This window comes from Dendrobates tinctorius, unplaced genomic scaffold (assembly GCF_039654945.1).
Source record: "Dendrobates tinctorius isolate UK_male_01 unplaced genomic scaffold, ASM3965494v1 ptg000032l, whole genome shotgun sequence".
In the NCBI taxonomy this organism is placed as follows: domain Eukaryota; kingdom Metazoa; phylum Chordata; class Amphibia; order Anura; family Dendrobatidae; genus Dendrobates; species Dendrobates tinctorius.
Genome location: NW_027361700.1, coordinates 464407 through 481829, shown reverse-complemented (window position 1 = coordinate 481829; position 17423 = coordinate 464407). Strand labels below are relative to the sequence as shown.

The following is a 17423-nucleotide window of genomic DNA, read 5'->3' as shown; positions in this document are numbered from 1 at the left end:
CCCTTGAAACACGCATTGAGATGGACAGAGCACACCGTGCACTGGGGCCTAGAAACCCGGACCCAGAGAGGCCAAGGGACATTATTTGCAGGGTACACTTCTTCCAGGTCAAGGAGAATATTATGAGAAAAGCAAGAGATAAAGGTACCCTGGATTTTAAAGGAACTCCCATACATCTTCTAGCGGATCTTTCCCGATCAACACTTGCAAAAAGGAGAGCCCTGAGACCCCTGCTGGAGGTTCTACGTAACAACAATATTGCTTATTCCTGGGGCTATCCTTTTCAACTACAAGTCAGGAAAGGTCCCAACCTGATCATCTTGAGGTCTCCGGCTGACCTGCCAGATTTTCTTTCGGCTCTGGATCTCCCTGGGATAAAATTGCTGGATTGGCCGTATACTACACCTCCACCCCAGAGAATGGTCCGTCGTGGAGGTCCCTTCCCACCTGATCAACACCGTACTCAGCGACCAAGATCCCAGAAGTCACCGAGATCCTCATCGGCGGAGACCTGAACTCTCGGGACTACTGGGTTATACATGTAGTTTGAAGGAGGAATGAGGGCTGTTATGGCCTACTCTGATGCCTAACCAATATTGCCCTTTGTCCGTTTTTTTTTTTTTGTTTTTTTTCTCTCTCCCCCTCCTCTCCTTTCCTCTCCCCCCTCCCCCCCCCTTCTCCCCTGGGCATCACTAATTCTAATAATGTTGGGATTCTCTGCCTCCCCTCCCGGCATGCTCCAATGCTGGGTTGGGACGACTGAACCCCCATGGGTATCTATGCTTCTCCTAAAAGCCTCACGAGTTGTGAGCCAGGAGACGGGAGTTTATCTCTCCTGCTGCATTTCTCACCTTGTTGCTGTGATTAATTTTATTGAACTTGAGCTGTTAGCTGTTATATATGTTACTTTCATTTTGGTCGGGTGACTGACCATCTGTGGTTTCCTTTTCTTCTGCCCCTTTTCGGTATTAACTATTTAGGTGGTGTAGCAGCCGTCCTTCAGGCGACATAGTTCCAGTCACCTCCCACATTAGGGTGTGTTCCTAGAACACTAGTTTTGAGTATTTTCTCAGTTTAATTGCCTTCTGAGCTAGGACTCAGGAGGCTAAGTAAAGACAGGTCTTGATACTAGTCTTTATTATTCTGGTTTCTTTTTCCGTTCTACCACTTTCTCTGCTTTCTTTCCTTTAATCTCAGTTTCTTTCTTCTCCTCCCCATCTCCCTACTCTTCTCTCGGGTGCCCAGAAGATAGGGCTTCTAAGATGGCGAACCTCAACATATGCTCGCTAAATGTTAGAGGATTTAATGTACCAGAGAAGAGATCCAAGATCCTCTATAACATGCATAAAAAAAGAATCCATATTCTACTGCTTCAGGAGACTCATTTTAAAACGGACCACACCCCCACATTTAAGCATAGGTATTATAATTCCTGGTTTCATAGTACCAATTCAGTTGCAAAATCCAAGGGAGTTAGCATCGCTCTACATAAATCTCTCCCAGCCCAGGTCTTAGCAGTTAAGTCCGACCCAGAGGGGCGATTTATTCTTATCAAACTTAAGATCTGTACCAAATTATTTACCATTGCCAATTTCTATCTCCCCAACCAGGACCCGGCCAGGACTTGCCAAAAGTACCTGAACACCCTCTCTGACTTCGCTGAAGGCTCCTTGATTCTTGGAGGAGATTTCAATCTTATCCTTGATCGAGCTGTTGACTCCTCCTCGGGTAGGTCCTCTGTTCCTGCAGTTAAACTGCGGGGTCTTAGGAGTAAATTACTGGACTTGAGGCTTATTGACATCTGGCGTACCCTACACCCTAAAACACGGGACTACACTTTCTATTCTCCTGTCCATGATATGTACAGTAGAATAGACCTTTTTTTCATTAGCCACCACCTACTCTCACATGACCCGGCCTGTACTATAGACCCTATGGTGTGGTCCGATCATGCTTCAGTGTCACTTTCTTTCCTCTTGACAGACTTGCGCCCTGGGGAGTGGGTTTGGTCATTGAACCCACACTTATTAAAAGATCAGATATGTCAGTCAGCCATCAGGAAGACCATCATGGACTTCTTCGAATTTCACGCCAATGACCCAACGCCCTTACCGCTCCAATGGGAGGCCTTGAAGGGGATGATCCGGGGGACTTTTATTCAACAGGGAACCAGACTCAAGAGGGATAGAGCTTGCAAAATAGATAGATTACTGACTTCCATCCAACACCTAGAACAGGCCCATAAACGGACCCATGACCCTCAGATTTTAACAGACTTGCTCAAGGCTAGACTAGATCTGGGGTCCCTCTTGGATGCAGCGTCTGCCCGTCACCGAGACAGAGGTAGGAGATTTATGTACGAATTCTCTAACAAGCCAGGCAGAGCTCTGGCTAGGTTTCTTAATCCTCGCCTACCCTCTACATTTATCCCCACCATTAAATCACCATCTGGCCATTCAGCATATAAACCTCATGAAATTGCAGATGTATTCCGAGACTATTATGATGGGTTGTACAACCTAGGTGGCCCAGTGGCGGACATGTCCCCAACAAATTTCCAAACGAAAGTGGACGAGTATGTTGATGGTACCCCTCTCCCCCCACTGAATCATGTGGACTCTCTCATGCTAGATGACCCTTTTAGCGAACAGGAGGTCACTGAGGTTATTAAGGGTCTAGCCAATGGTAGGAGTCCTGGTCCGGATGGCTTCCTGGCCAATTTCTATAAGCAATTCGCCTTTCAACTGACGCCCTTCCTGACCAGGACCTTTAACGCTATATCCTCAGCTTGCCCCTTTGCCGCGCAAACTCTTGCGGCTACCATAACGGTGATTCCCAAGCCTGGGAAGGACCCATCGCTATGCTCCAACTACCACCCTATCTCTCTTATAGGGGTAGATGTCAAGATCTTCGCCAAACTAATAGCTAACCGGTTGTCCCCGCTGTTGCCTGCCTCAATCCATACTGACCAAACAGGGTTTGTCCGGGGTAGAGAGGCGCGCGATAACACTATTAAAACTCTACTTTTGACCTCCCACATGTACAGACAAGGTACTCCAGCCTGCCTTCTATCCATCGATGCCGAGAAGGCATTCGATCGTCTTAACTGGACCTTCCTACACTCATCCCTCAGACAGCTGGGAATCGGTCAAACTATGTTGGAGAGAATCTCTGCCCTGTATCATAAGCCCTCGGCACGAGTTCGAGCCAATAATACTCTATCTTCTCCCCTGCAAATATCTAATGGCACTAGACAGGGGTGCCCTCTTTCACCCCTTCTATATGTGATAGCCATGGAGCATTTAGCTATATCCCTTCGAAACTCCCCCGATATAAAGGGCTTTGATATAGGTCAGAAATCTTATAAACTTGCCTTATACGCTGATGACCTCCTTCTATATCTAACAAACCCGGAAATCGCCTTTCCAGTTCTCATCCAGGAATTTCAACGCTTTGGCATGGTTTCTAACTTCAAAGTAAACTACTCAAAGACAGAGGCCCTTAATATTACTCTTCCTACCACACAAGTCAATAGACTAAAATCCGCCTTCCCATTTAGGTGGGAGACCCAATCTATCAAGTATCTTGGGATATTTGTTTCGGCCAATCCGGATGAGTTGTTTAAGGCTAATTACTCCCCACTGCTTACTAGAACTCTTGCAGATCTTAATAGATATAACCGGGGCCGACTTTCCTGGTTTGGCCGGATCAATGCCCTCAAGATGGACATACTCCCGAGGTTCCTTTATTTATTCCAAACAGTCCCGGTAAAAGTTGCCAAACAGTATTTTAGACAGCTCCAGAGGGCGTGTAGCAGATTTGTCTGGGGGACGGGGAGACCGCGGATTCGTTACGCCACACTGGTGAGACCCAAATCCAGGGGAGGCGCTGGTTTACCTGACTTCGAAAAATATTACCAGAGTGTCCTCCTTACGAGGGTCTTAGATTGGAGATTTAACGATCTCAATAAACAATGGGTGGGCGTTGAGTCCCATCTCTCCCCGTTCCCTTTGGCACAGCTCCTATGGGCCCCCCTTCAACAGAGACCGGCGGTCTCGGGGTTTCAACCTCTGACTCAGGCGCTCATGCTTTTCTGGGACAGACATCTGGAGACATTAAACTTATCCCACAGACCGGGGAGTATGAGCTCACTTTTTAAGAATTTAGACTTTCCCCCTGCGTTGAAAAGATCTACCTTCTTATGTTGGGACTCCGCAGACGGAGCTACACTGGGACAGGTGGCTAGGAAATTATCTGGAACGGCGTCTTTTGGGGCTTTGCAGGAGTCATGCCCGGAGAAGAGATTATCCTGGCTGGAATATACTCAATTGACCACATTTCTAAAAAAGAAATTCCCGGGAAACGCTCTATTATCCAAACCTACACACTTTGAGACCCTAATTTCATTAAAAGCCGTGCCGCAGCATGCCATCGCATTGATCTACAACCTCTTGTGTACAGCCCAGTATAAAGGTGCCCCAACGTATTTGGAGGCCTGGCAAAGAGAGCTCCAGATTACGTTGTCGGAACAAGATCATCTCAAAATCTTTACACTCTCTCATAAAATGTCCATTTCTTGTAGTGCACAGGAGAAAAATTTTAAAATTCTTACACGCTGGTACAGATGCCCTGACGTACTGCATAAGATCTTCCCCACAGTACCAGATACCTGCTGGAGATGCGGAGTCGAAATTGGTACTATGAAACATATATGGTGGGATTGCTCCTTGATAAGGTCATTCTGGGATTCAATTTTTGAAGTGTACTTTCAACTGTCGGGTATTCGAGTAATCCCCACTCCTCAAATAGCCTTACTGTCCCTAATTCCTGGATCTCTCTCTGTGACCAAAAGAGGTATCTTGCGTTTTTTTCTCATCGCTGCTCGTATGATTACTCCAAGACATTGGAAGACAACTACCACCCCCTCTATGAGGGAATTTTTGGAGGAGATAAATAGATTGGAGCGTATGGAATCCCTGATGGCAGATGACAGTGACAAATGGGATGCACATGCTAGCACGTGGACTTCCTGGCTCATTTTCCGAGAGACTCCGGAATATTCGTCTTGGCACAGATAAGGGGCTATACTGTGGTCGTTTATCCCCCAGGTGCCTTTAACTGATATTTGTAATCTTTATGAAGATTCGGATATTTGTGCGTATGAGCTCTCTGGACGCCCGACTTACTCCTATCTATCTAGCTATTCCCCCCCCCCCCCTCATACCCTCTTCTCTTTCCTATACCTATCTCTATCTTCCCTCTTCTCTCTTTCTGATCTTCACTCAGTCTTTATAGTTAAAATAGTTTCTATAATACTATTCTGAGAAGTCTTACCATGACACGGTATAATCTGAATTGATTTGCTTTCTCTGTTTTTTCTGTTTTCTTTTCTTATTTTACCATTCCTATCTTGGTAAAAGTATTCACAATACAGTGCTATTTGCCTGATCCACATGTTTGAATTAACTTTAACCGATGTACATTTACATTTTATATGTGATATGAGCGATACTTTGTTCACTTTGCCTTAAACTTAATAAAATTATTTACTGGAAAAAAAAAATAAATCACGATTTAAATCACTAGTCAGTAAGGCTTGATTTAAATCAGTGATTTAAATCAAAGTTTCTACCTAAACTAGTTCTTGCTACTTTAACATGCAAGTAGATGAAGATTTTTAGAATCACTTTTTATATTACTTTTTTCTCCCCAGTTTAATGGGTTAATCATTCATATTTGGACACCACTGTTCTGTTGTACTTAGGAAGGAGAAAAATAATCCTGACCGTAATAACAATTTAAATAGATTTATTCAACTGAAACAATAACAACATTACAGCATAAGTTATTTGCTTAAACAAACATCCATGTTTGTTAACTAATTTGGCTAAACAAAATATATATATATTTTAAGAAACTTAGACTGTCAGCCCAGCCGACACATGAAAAACTTAAATACTACTGTCCCTGCTGTCCTCTGTAGCTCACTTGTCGTCATCTTCATCATCATCATCTTCTTCTTTGTTCCTATTCATAATCTGGAAAAGAAAAACAAGCTTTCCTGCTTTATTGGGTCCCAACCGATTTCTCAATTTAGAATGAATGAGTCCAAAGGATGAGAATATTCTTTCAACGCCTGCAGAAGAAGCTACTGCTGTTAAAAGTGAAATCATTACTTGAACAGTCTCTAAATCCAAGCGCTTAAGTGACTTCCACCAGTTTACTGGTGTGACCTTCCTTAAAATATCTTCAGCAAACATATATTTCTTGAATGGTTCCCCCTTAGCTCTGAAGTTTATTATAGTTGGCATTAAAGATGGATGATTGCTGGATACCCATGTCATAGCTAACTCCTCTTCCTCAGCACTTAGGTTTTGACCCTGATATTGGATATTGACAATATTTGCCAAAAAATGAGCTGGAGTCAGTGCTTGTCCCATTCGTTTGTTTACTGCTTGTAATTTAATTCTGTCCATGTGTAGTTCTGTTTTTAAGTGTTCACTCAGTTCCTTCCAAATTTCAACAGCATCCGCAATAAAACAGCTATTTTTCTGTATTTTGTTTAAAGCTTGAGAGATGGGTTTCAGGAAGCTCAGCATATGTTCAACATTTCTCTTAAGCCCAATGTTGAGGATTTTGGCCGTGACAGTGCCATCTATTTTATCTCGATTTTCTTCACAAAGTGTCATCAGAATAGGCCAGTTTTTGATATACTGCTCAAAACAGTCCACCACAGAGTTCCATCTAACATCTTGTGGGAGCGTTAGCTTGGTTCCACCCATCCTTTTCAGAGCTGCTGCAGCAAAATGATTATTACGGAAGTATTTAGCAATTTCAACAACATTAGCCTTTATTTCTGGAACACTTAAGTCTTTGGCTAAGAGGTGCAGCAAATGAGCACTGCAACCATATGTTATTAGCAGCTTTGTATTCCCTCCCTGCTCTTCTAAATCTCTTCTCATCTTGGATACGTTTGCAGCATTGTCAGTGACCAAACTGCGTACTAGACATTTGAATTTTTGTTCACATGTCGTTATAGCTTTTACTGCCACTTCTTGTAAGTATTCTGCTGTGTGTGCATTTCCTGACGTATCAGTTGTTTGTGCAAGGAAGACTTTACCTTCTTCTGTTGTTATACAAGCACATACAATAGGATCATTGTGGACATTACTCCACCCATCAATACTTAGGTTAACAATTTTACCCTCCAGAGCTGTTGCACATTGCTCCATTTCTCTGTCATACACTTGATCCAGCAGTTTCCCTGCAACATCAGCTCTGCTGGGTGGACTGTATCCTGGTCTCAGTGACTGAACCATATTAATGAAATGTGGGTTCTCAGTCAGACGGAAAGAAGAGTTCGTTGCATAAATAAACTGGGCAATTTTTTCATCAATCAACTCTTTTTCTAATCTGCTAGTTCTTATCACAAACCTATCTATGGTGGTTCCAGGAGGTAAATGTTTTTTCTTCCTTTTGGGTGATGGTGATATGTGGCTGTGGGTGTCTGATGATGATGCTGCTGCTGCTATTGAAGCACTATCCTGGATGGATAACTCTGAAACTGTAGAACAGGATGATGGTGATCTTGGAGGTGGATAGTTTCCAGAATCCATGAATTCCCCTAAACAAAAAAAGTCAATGCTGTTATTTTATTGTTTATACAATTTCTGCTTATTGTACACAACACATCACTGCCCCTGCCCCAAAAGGAATATTTGTTTTTCTTCATAACTGTACCAAATGACAGTAACATGCAGTAATAATAAGAAATATAATTTTTCTCACACATGACAGTTCAGTCTTTATAAATAGGATTCAATAAAAATGTTTACCAACCTGAAGATCCTGCCTGTTCAGAAGTGTTTCTTTGGTCATCTTCATCACCGCACTTCTCATGATGTTGCCTCATTCGTGCCACCAGGCCTTGCATCTTTTTGTTGCATCGTTTGCATTTTGCACGCATGCCTGCCTTACCGATAAGCGAAGGAGCTTCATTAAAATATTCCCAAACTGGGTCTCTTTTACGGCCTGCTGCCATTATAAGGAAATAATGTAATAAACCTCAGATCGTACACACAAACAGATCCAGACTTGTCTGTCTGTGGCTATGCTGCAGTATTGTGCTCAAAGTTTCACTTTCATTTTCTTGTCTGCTTGCCCTTCCTCCTCCTCACACTTAGATTCACATTCTTCTTGTGTTGTGCAGATCTATTCCACTCCAAACCATTAACAATCAGAAACATATTGTCTAACTTCTTGGACTTGGCACTGAAGGGGTTGATTCTGTATTCATAGGTTTGTAGAACAATAGGATTAAGGTCTTTTTCTCAACTCTGTTCATGTTGTAACATTTTTGCCGTGAAGAAGAGGCTGGGACCTCTGCGGAGTCAAATTCAGTTTTGAGAACTGCGTAAGTAAAGCGAGCATCTGTGATAATATAGGAGAGAAACTGCCCACTAATCCTACAGAAACCTCTGGAAGAGCATGGCATTGTGAATGTTACACATATACAGCCTTTATTCTACTGAGTTAAACAACTCAGCTTTATCTCATGATGGAAGAACCTTTGGATGGTAAAATATTTTCCTCAAAAAGCAGTTTATTGAAAAAAAATCCGATTTAAATAAAAAAAATCCGATTTAAATCAAAAAAATCCGATTTTTTTTTTTTTTTTATTTTTTTTAAAAAAAACATTGATTTTCATCCACCCTGGCTGTTACACAAGCACAGTATAATACCCCCTGCTGCCCTCAAGACAGAATGATATCCCCACAGCTGTCACACATACTCAGTATGATGGTTCCCACAGCCCTCACAAAGTATGCTGTCCCATCAGCTGTCCCACACACATTAGTATGCCCGCATAGCCTGTCTATGCACTCAGTATAATACCCCCACAGCCCACTCTGATCTACAGGATAGGTGATTTGCTGATATATGATAGGTCAACCCGAGTATGGTACTTGCCTATCTTCTGTAGTCCCATAAACACAACAGTGCAGCAGCTGTATTCGAATAGGGCATTACAGAGCCCTGTTCTTTGAGTTGGGGGTCTGAGCAATGTAGCCCCTATAATTTGGCTAGGTGATAATTTACTAAGATGGGAATAAGCATTTAGAGCCACACTCTACTAAAACCTTGAAAATAACCATTATACTTACAACTTTTCTGTTGATTGCAGATTATCAACAACCACATGGTTCTGCAGTTTCTGAGATCCGCAGATTATTCTTATAAGAAAGAGGATGTTCTGAGATCTGAACTAACAGTGTTAAAAACTCTTAATTTTCAAATAAACCTTCACTCTCCTTTTACATATGTGGAAATGCTTCTGGAAGTTTTAGGTAAGTGCTGTAACACCGGGACTATGGGTGCATTTAGATGGACTGACAATCAGTTTCGCTTGAATGATCATTCCCAATTACCAGTAAGTGTAAAGATGGCAGTGATCACTAGATGAACAAACAAAGCCTGTGTTAAGGCCCCTTTACATTTAGCGATGCACCAGCGATCCCGACCACGATACGACCCGGTCAGGATCGCTGGTGAATCGCTAAATGGTTGCTAGTGAGCTGCCACACAGGCAGATCTCACAGCGACGTAGCGACGCAGCAGCGGTCGTTACTTACCTTTCAGACGCGGCGATCCTGACGTCCTCCCGCCCGCGTCCACGCGTCGCTCGTCGTCGCCAGCAGGAAGCCCAGCAGGAAGCGTCCAACGAGAAATGGAGCTGCACGATCAGCGACAGACAGCGGGGGAGGCGGTCGGAGGTAAGTATCACACATAGTGATATCGCTAGCAATATCGCTGCTGAGTCACAAAATCGGTGATGCTTTAGTGATATTGCTAGCGATATCGCTATGTGTAAAGGACCCTTTAGGCCGGGATCACACATGCAAGAAACACGGCCGAGTCTCGCATGTTAATACCCGTCACTCAGGAGCGGAGCGTGTAGCCGCATAGCAATACATGGAGCTGGAGCTGCACGTTCCGCTCCCCAGTGCCGGCGGTAGTGCCGGGTATTAATATGCGAGACTCAGCCGTGTTTCTCGCATGTGTCATCCCGGCCTTAAGCCCCCGTCACACACAGCAAGATCGCTGCTGAGTCACAAGTTTTGTGATGCAACAGCGATCTCACCAGCGAGATCGCTGTGTGTGACACTTATCAGCGACCGGCCCCCCTGCCGGGTATCGCTGATCGTGCTCAAATGGCCAGGACATTTTTTTGATCATTGTTCTCCCGCTGGCCAGCACGCATCGCTGCGTGTGGCAGGTGGGAGACCAGCGATCAGCGAGCTGGAGCTGGTAACCAAGGTAAACAGCGGGTTTCTAAGCTCCGCGTGGCGCTTAGAAACCCACTGTGTACGTTAGATACCAGCGCGCTGGTGCAGGGAGCTGGTAACCAAGGTAAACAGCAGGTTTCTAAGTGACACACCAGCGATCCTGACAAGGTCGGGATCGCTGGTGCGTCACTATGTGTGACGGGGCCCTTAGTCAGAGGATGGTATCATTTATGCCGGCATAAAAATGATTGATAACAGCAGCACAGGGAATGGGCTGCCTACAACTTTAGGTTGTATGGGGAAGAATGATCATATTAATGGTCGTTCTGTTCCCATCAGTACTCATCAGCCAATGTAAACAGGCCAGTAAATGAGCGTTGATCGACCATCGTTAAAGAAGCACTCCCCTTTATATTTTTTATCATTAAATGTGTGTATATGTGCATGTAATGTAGTGTGAGTGTAATAATATACTCATCAATTGCCGTCTTCTCCAGGATTCCGCGCCGCTCTGCTCCACTTTTCAGTGGGGTCACTGCAGTTGTAACAAGCTGGACCACTCTATGCTGTGTTTGAGCCAGATGTTTCTTTTACAGTGTAAACAGTGTAATACAATGGAGGCTCGCTACAAAGACTTACATTGTAAAAGCCATTTCTGGGTCACTCCGAGCGCAGCGCGACCCGGCCAGTCTGCAGAGCTGTGATGTCAGAGAGAAGAGCGGCGCTGTAACCTGAAGAAGGTGGCGATGGGTGAGTATATTATTACACAGACACTACATTTACATGCACATATACACATTTAATTAAGAAAATATTCATGGGAGTGCTTCCTTAATGAGCCAAAATAAGGCTCATCAGATTGCACCTTTACTATTACAGGATATTTTTATATTTAGGCTTGTTTTGCAATGTTGTCTGAACATCATTTTTGGCAGTATTCGCCTCCAAGATGCAGTTGACTATGTCTTGGAGACATCATCAACTAGGCAGACACGGCTAAAAATGATGTCCACCAGAGCACACAGTGACTCAGTCTGCGTCACTACACTCAATCACTAGTCGGCGCAGACGCCTGGATCCCGTTTTCCAGGGCTTCAGACGTAAGTCCCAATAGAGCCTTATTCTCAGATGTACTGAACATAGAAATTAATCTTAATGTGTATATGAAGAAAACAGCACCTAAGTGTGCCTGCTATGAGTTCTCAGGAACTGAATGAAACATCTGTGCACATACATGCATACAAATGTAATTCATTCCAAAATGTATGGTTTTAATTGACTGCAAGTGTGATCTAAGGGTCCCGTTACTTTTAGCGATGCACCAGCGATCCCGACAACGATACGACCTGGTCAGGATCGCTGGTGCATCGCTAAATGGTCGCTAGTGAGCTGCCAAACAGGCAGATCTCAGCAGCGATGTAGCGGCGGTCGCTCTTAGCTGTCAGACGGCAACTCTGGTGACGACTTCCTGCCGCGTCCATGAGTCGCTCGTCGGCGCCAGCAGGAAGCCGATGACGAGAAATGGACCAGGATGATCTCGTGCAATCAGCGATATTCAGCGGGGGGGGGGGCCGTCGGAGGTGAGTGTCACATGTAGTGAGATCACTAGCGATATCGCTGTTGCGTCACAAAATCGGTGACGCTTTAGCGATATCGCTAGCAATCTCGCTATGTGTGAAGGGGGCTTTAGAAGGTAATGGAGGCCACACTGCCCAAATTGCTGCCTTATCTTAAGCCCCCGTTACACACTGCGATATCGCTAGCAATATCGCTGTAAAGTCACCGATTTTGTGACGTTGCAGCGATATTGCTAGCGATATTGCTGCATGTGATACTTACCTCCGACCCGCTCCCCCGCTGGTAATCGCTGATCGCGCGAGAAGCTGCTGGACCATTCCTCGTCGGCCACTTCCTGCGGCGCTTCCTGCTGTGACGACGAGCGATGAGTAGAGCCGGGCGGGAGGACGCAGGATCGCCGCTTCTGACAGGTAAGTAGCGATCCCCGTCCCCAGCGATGTCGCTGGTGAGATCTGCCTGAGTGGCAGCTCACTAGTGACCACCTAGCGATGCACCAGCGATCCTGACTGCGTCATATCGCTAGTCGGGATCGCTGGTGCATCGCTAGGTGTAACGGTACCCTTAGCTTTCTACAGATTATACATACTAATGCCCAACAATGACTGCAGATGAGTCAGATAGAGGATCAGGCATGTCTGGCAGCTCCTTATTTCCCGCTGCATATTTAACTAGACATGCGCACTTATCCTATCTAAACATGTATATTGATGGTGATGGGGGGGTTTTGAGGTGTTAACTGTTATCTTAAGGAGTTTTGTCTAAGGTCGGGATCACACTTGCGAGAAACTCTCACGAGTCTCGCACCTCAATATCCAGCACTGCCGCCGGCACTCAGGACCGGAGTGTGCGGCTGCATAAAAACACAAGTTTTTTTTTTTAGTTTAGCACAACAGAATGAGCATGCACAGATGTATTCTGCAGATCATCTCATACATGTATGCCATAGTCTTAGCCCATAATGGCCAAAAAGAATCATCATGGTGATCTCTCCTACTCATGAATTGCACAGCAATTATAAGTTATGTATTTATTGCCGAAGGAGTACAGTTGTGCTTACCATCGACAGGGCATAATGGCTGTTCTCTGCAATTGAAGGATATGCATGAGATTTGTGGAATGGTCTTGGATTTGGTTTATTTACTAAGAACCCCCATGTATGATGCAGTTCTGAAGGCATCCATGGATCTTTCTACTCCATCTAGTTTGCAAAGGTAACTAATTTTTCCAAACTGATTTTCATGGCACAAATAGTTAATTTCACAGGATACTGTGGATTTGACATTGCATTAATCCTATTTGCACTTGATTCATGTGAGAAATGAGAAAATCTAAACGTTAGAAAATGAAACCAACCCTTGCAGTTAGCGATTTGTGCCAAAATTTGCATTATCAGGCTTTCCTGGTAATCTGTGTTTGATAAGTAAACCATTCCCCAACAAGAAATAATCACACTCACTTTTCTCAAAGCTGGCAAGTCTCAAGAAATGTTGGGCCAACTGATTTATGAACATGGGCTAAAAATGAGTTCAAATATATAGATGAATGTGAGCCTTTGTGTATGTACAATATATGCCTTGTAGGGCTCTTTCATATTTTGTCATCCATGTGTTGTCCTTATCTTACTGTTTAACTCCTGATTGATGTTAGCATGACGTACTGGCACGTCCAATGTCCGCTCCCTCTTTTTAATGCAGGCTCATGAACTGAGTCTGCAACTTTGCCGGCTGATGATGGATATGTTATTCAGCCATAAACTGCCTCAAGCAGCCGCAGGTGGAGAGGAGTTCCGTGCTTGACTGATAATGCTAAATTGTTGAATGCAGCTACCAATCTGTAACAGCGGCATTTACGGTGCATGTCCCCGGGGGCTCACTGTTCTACCCGCCCATCAGCATTCCACAACATGATTGAGTCCCGTACGGTACTCCTATAAAAGCCAACCCGTGGTACTGTAGTATACTTTGGTATTGCTATATACTGTACAAGCGATCAGAAGATTACAGGTTCAAGTCCCCTAAGGGGACTACACAATACAGTAAAACAATGTTTTAAAAAAATATGTATACATATAAATGTCTGAATTATCACCCCTTTTCTCCCATAAAAAAATAAAGAAATAAAAAATACACATATTTGGCATTGCCACATCCGCGAAAGTACAATTTATCAAAATATAAAATTAATTAACCTGATAGGTAAACATGGTAATGAGACTCGCACAACATTTTTTGGCACCACTTAAATAAAAGAAAACTGCAGTTTTAGTATCACCGTCATTGTACTGTCTTGGAATGTCCTATCGCTAGGACATTTGTGCTGCATAATAAATGGTGTAAAAACAAAACCCAAAAAAACAACAGCGGAATTGCGCTTTTTTTTGCAATGTTGATTTTTTTTTCCCCTGCTTTCCTGAACATCACAAAATAGATTGTGTCATTCAAAAGTACAACTCGTCCTTGTCTTACCGAGTCAATATGATGGACTTATGGTCCTTACATACGTAGCGCTCACTAATATACTAATTAGGCAAGAGACAAGAAGTCTGTGCTCAGTAAAACAATAGTATTTTATTCTATTAAAATCAGAGATATTAATGAATTAACATATAAATTTGCACATGAATTTAGCAGCACTAGTCTAACATTACATGATCAATACATCATCTATTCATAGAGAAAGTAAGCATCAATATATTACCGGATATTGTAGCATCACTCCTCTATCGGGGGACTCGATTGGCGAGGAGGAAATATCCCGTAAAACTCCATCACAGAAGATATGCGTCCATAAGTCTCCTGGAACGTCCCTACTCGCCAGTGGAAATTTCCTCGGTTGTATACAAACTGTTCCTAGATATGAATCTAGTCCTGCGCACTACAACTTCTGCAAGTAATGTTTACACAAGCTGTACAGCTGCGCAGTGAACATTTCAACTCGTGCTCTGCTCGTGTTACGCAAGCGCTGTATGGTTGTTTTTCACATTCCTTTTGCATGTTCTCATCATGTACTCAAAGAGGTCATTCAGCGGTCAAATCCCCAGTATCTTGTAATGTTGTACTGAATACTTTTGAAAAGGAATAATACCCGTGATCACCTACCTACCATCTGGATACCTTTTCTAATATCAATCATACATTATTCATATCACATAAGTATCAAAATCGGTCCTTGAGCACGGGAATTATTTTCCACTTCCATAGGTCACCATCAGTACTTTTGGTTTCCTACAGAATATTTTGTATGCCATATAGCAATTCCACATTGAAAGGAGCATTACTATTATGGAAAGTACCAACACAGGGTGAATGATCCAATTTAGCATCTTTTGAGCTGAGGGAGAATGACCCATGAATATATCATACCAATGATGAGAAGTAGCATCAGCTATTATAGACCCCATTTTTACAATTTTTCCTACAACTATGGTAGTTCTAATTATATGCTGTTGTATTGTTTTATTTAAAGCAGAAAGCATCTTTATACCCTCTTCTGAATGCGTAATAACTAGAGTTGAGCGACTTTTGGTTTTTTAGGGTCGAGTTTCGTTTCGTGAAACCCGACTTTTCCAAAAGTCGGGTCGAGCAAGATCGGCCGATTATAGGGAAAAGTCGGGGTCGTCCGGAAACACGAAACCCAATGTAAGTCAATGGGGAATAAAAGTCGGCAGTGAGAGGAGGACAGGAAACACACCTACAGTGCTCATTTGAATGCCAAAAGCATCAATTCTTCTTACTTAAGCTGGTCAACCTTAATTAACTTCATAATACAAGTTACGCACTGAAAAATGGGGGTTATTTGGCTAAAGTTGTGGGGGGGTAGGGCTGGCTCCAGGTTTTCATGTGCCCTGGGCGAAAGAGCGCCCCTTTAACACATACCACAACTTATCATGCTCCGATACGGCAGAGAAATAGCGGTATAGTACAATGGAAAATACTTCACTTTTTACATCTCATGACGAGGCCCATCTATTTCTTCATACAGAATCATTGGTCCCATATAATGTTTGAAACAGTATATGATGAGCTCCACATAATGCTACAGTATATGTTGGTCCCCATGGATGAAGCTCCACTGTCTTATGGGCCCAAATAATGCTACAAACATAATGGGCCCCATTTCTAATGCTCTAGTGTATAATGGGCCCTGTAAATGCTGCTCCAGTGTCTGATGTCCACCTTTGGAATGTTCCAGTGTATGGTGGGCCCCATCTATCATTCTCCAGAGTATAGTGCTCCCCAAAAATTGCTGTCCCAACATTGAAAACAATCAAATAAGTCTCCTCGCTAGGGAATCCCTGTACTAGTCTGGACTCCTCGTCGTCCCCATCTTCCATCTCACTGCACAGTAATTCAACCTTGCAAGTGCTGTGATCCTGAGCAAGCAGGGGGGCCCACTCGTTGGCGACGGCACTGGCACAGGGCCCCCCTGATAGTACGGTGGTGTGTCTGATGGCGGGTGGGCCGAACCTGCACCTTGATCTGCAGCTTCCTCTTTGTCACCGTGTAAGATGGAACTGTATATGGGAAGGGTAACCTGAGTTTCATCAGGGTCAGATTCAGGCCGTGTAGCGTGCGAGGGGAATGTAGTGGTCTGGGTCAATGTACCAGCAGATTCATCGAGCAGTGGCTGGGCATCAGTGCACTTGTGTCGCCCCCAGGAGTACGGTCGCCACAGTGGCATTACCTTCCTCCTAGGGAGTGTGATGTCATGCTTGGGAGCAACGAAGGATCTCTCTAGCAGGTTAACTGATTGGGCGGCGTTATTCCCACGAGTCATGACCCTCCAAACAGCGTTCATGAAGGCAAAGTGTTTGTTTTACGTGGGCAGTATGGTTGCAAAGCTGAACCTTAAAGGAATGTCCAGAAGGGCACCACCAGGAGTGGAGCCTACGGTTAAATTCGACTCCACCTGGGAAACCTCAACCATGCCAGCTACAGAAAAGATGCACACATTGCAAGCTTAATTCTGTTAACGAACGAGACTCCGTCATGCCCCGCGGTCCGAGTCCGGCTTACTAGAGGGACACGTGAGGCTCTGGCACATGAGATTGGCCAATAACTGGTGTGTCATGCCCTTACATGTCCGTGGCTGCATGTGCGCTACACTGAAAAGGCCAGCGTTTGTCGCTTACAGGTGCAGATAACCCGCTGAACAACGTTAGTGATGGGGATCACTGATTACAATTATTACCCGCGAACGATGATTTCCCAGTAAGTGCAGGTCAACCGCAGTTCCGGAATTAGGCCTAACCGTCATTCCTGAAAAAATGAAAAACTTACGTGTGTAAACCACAGGTGCTGTAGCTTGCTTAACAGCTCGCCAGCCGTTCTCACGCCCAGTATGGATTACACGTGATTGCACAAAGGTGAGAAAGGGTACTGTATCCCCAGATAACATGTATGGATAGCATAGTGTACACATTCAAAATATATGTTGTGGCAGGGCTAAGGGTCGTGTAATTGATGGGAGATATGTGTCTCATAAATGGCTTATCTCCATAATGTAAGGCAGAAGTAAAGCATACCAGATATTGTTATTGTTTTTGTTTGAAGGACCTGT

At 44.0% G+C, this 17423-nt stretch overlaps 1 protein-coding gene across 7 annotated transcripts in view; it reads left to right on the top strand.

The window, feature by feature from the left end:
• CNTD1 (cyclin N-terminal domain containing 1) overlaps positions 1-17423 on the top strand; it is a 60370-nt gene that overhangs the window by 10810 nt on the left and 32137 nt on the right. For all 7 annotated transcript variants that reach the window (XM_073572294.1, XM_073572299.1, XM_073572297.1 and 4 more), the window contains exons 5-6: positions 9185-9347; positions 12931-13075. In XM_073572294.1, the coding sequence (XP_073428395.1) occupies positions 9185-9347; positions 12931-13075 (308 nt within the window). The remainder of the gene's footprint in view (positions 1-9184; positions 9348-12930; positions 13076-17423) is intronic.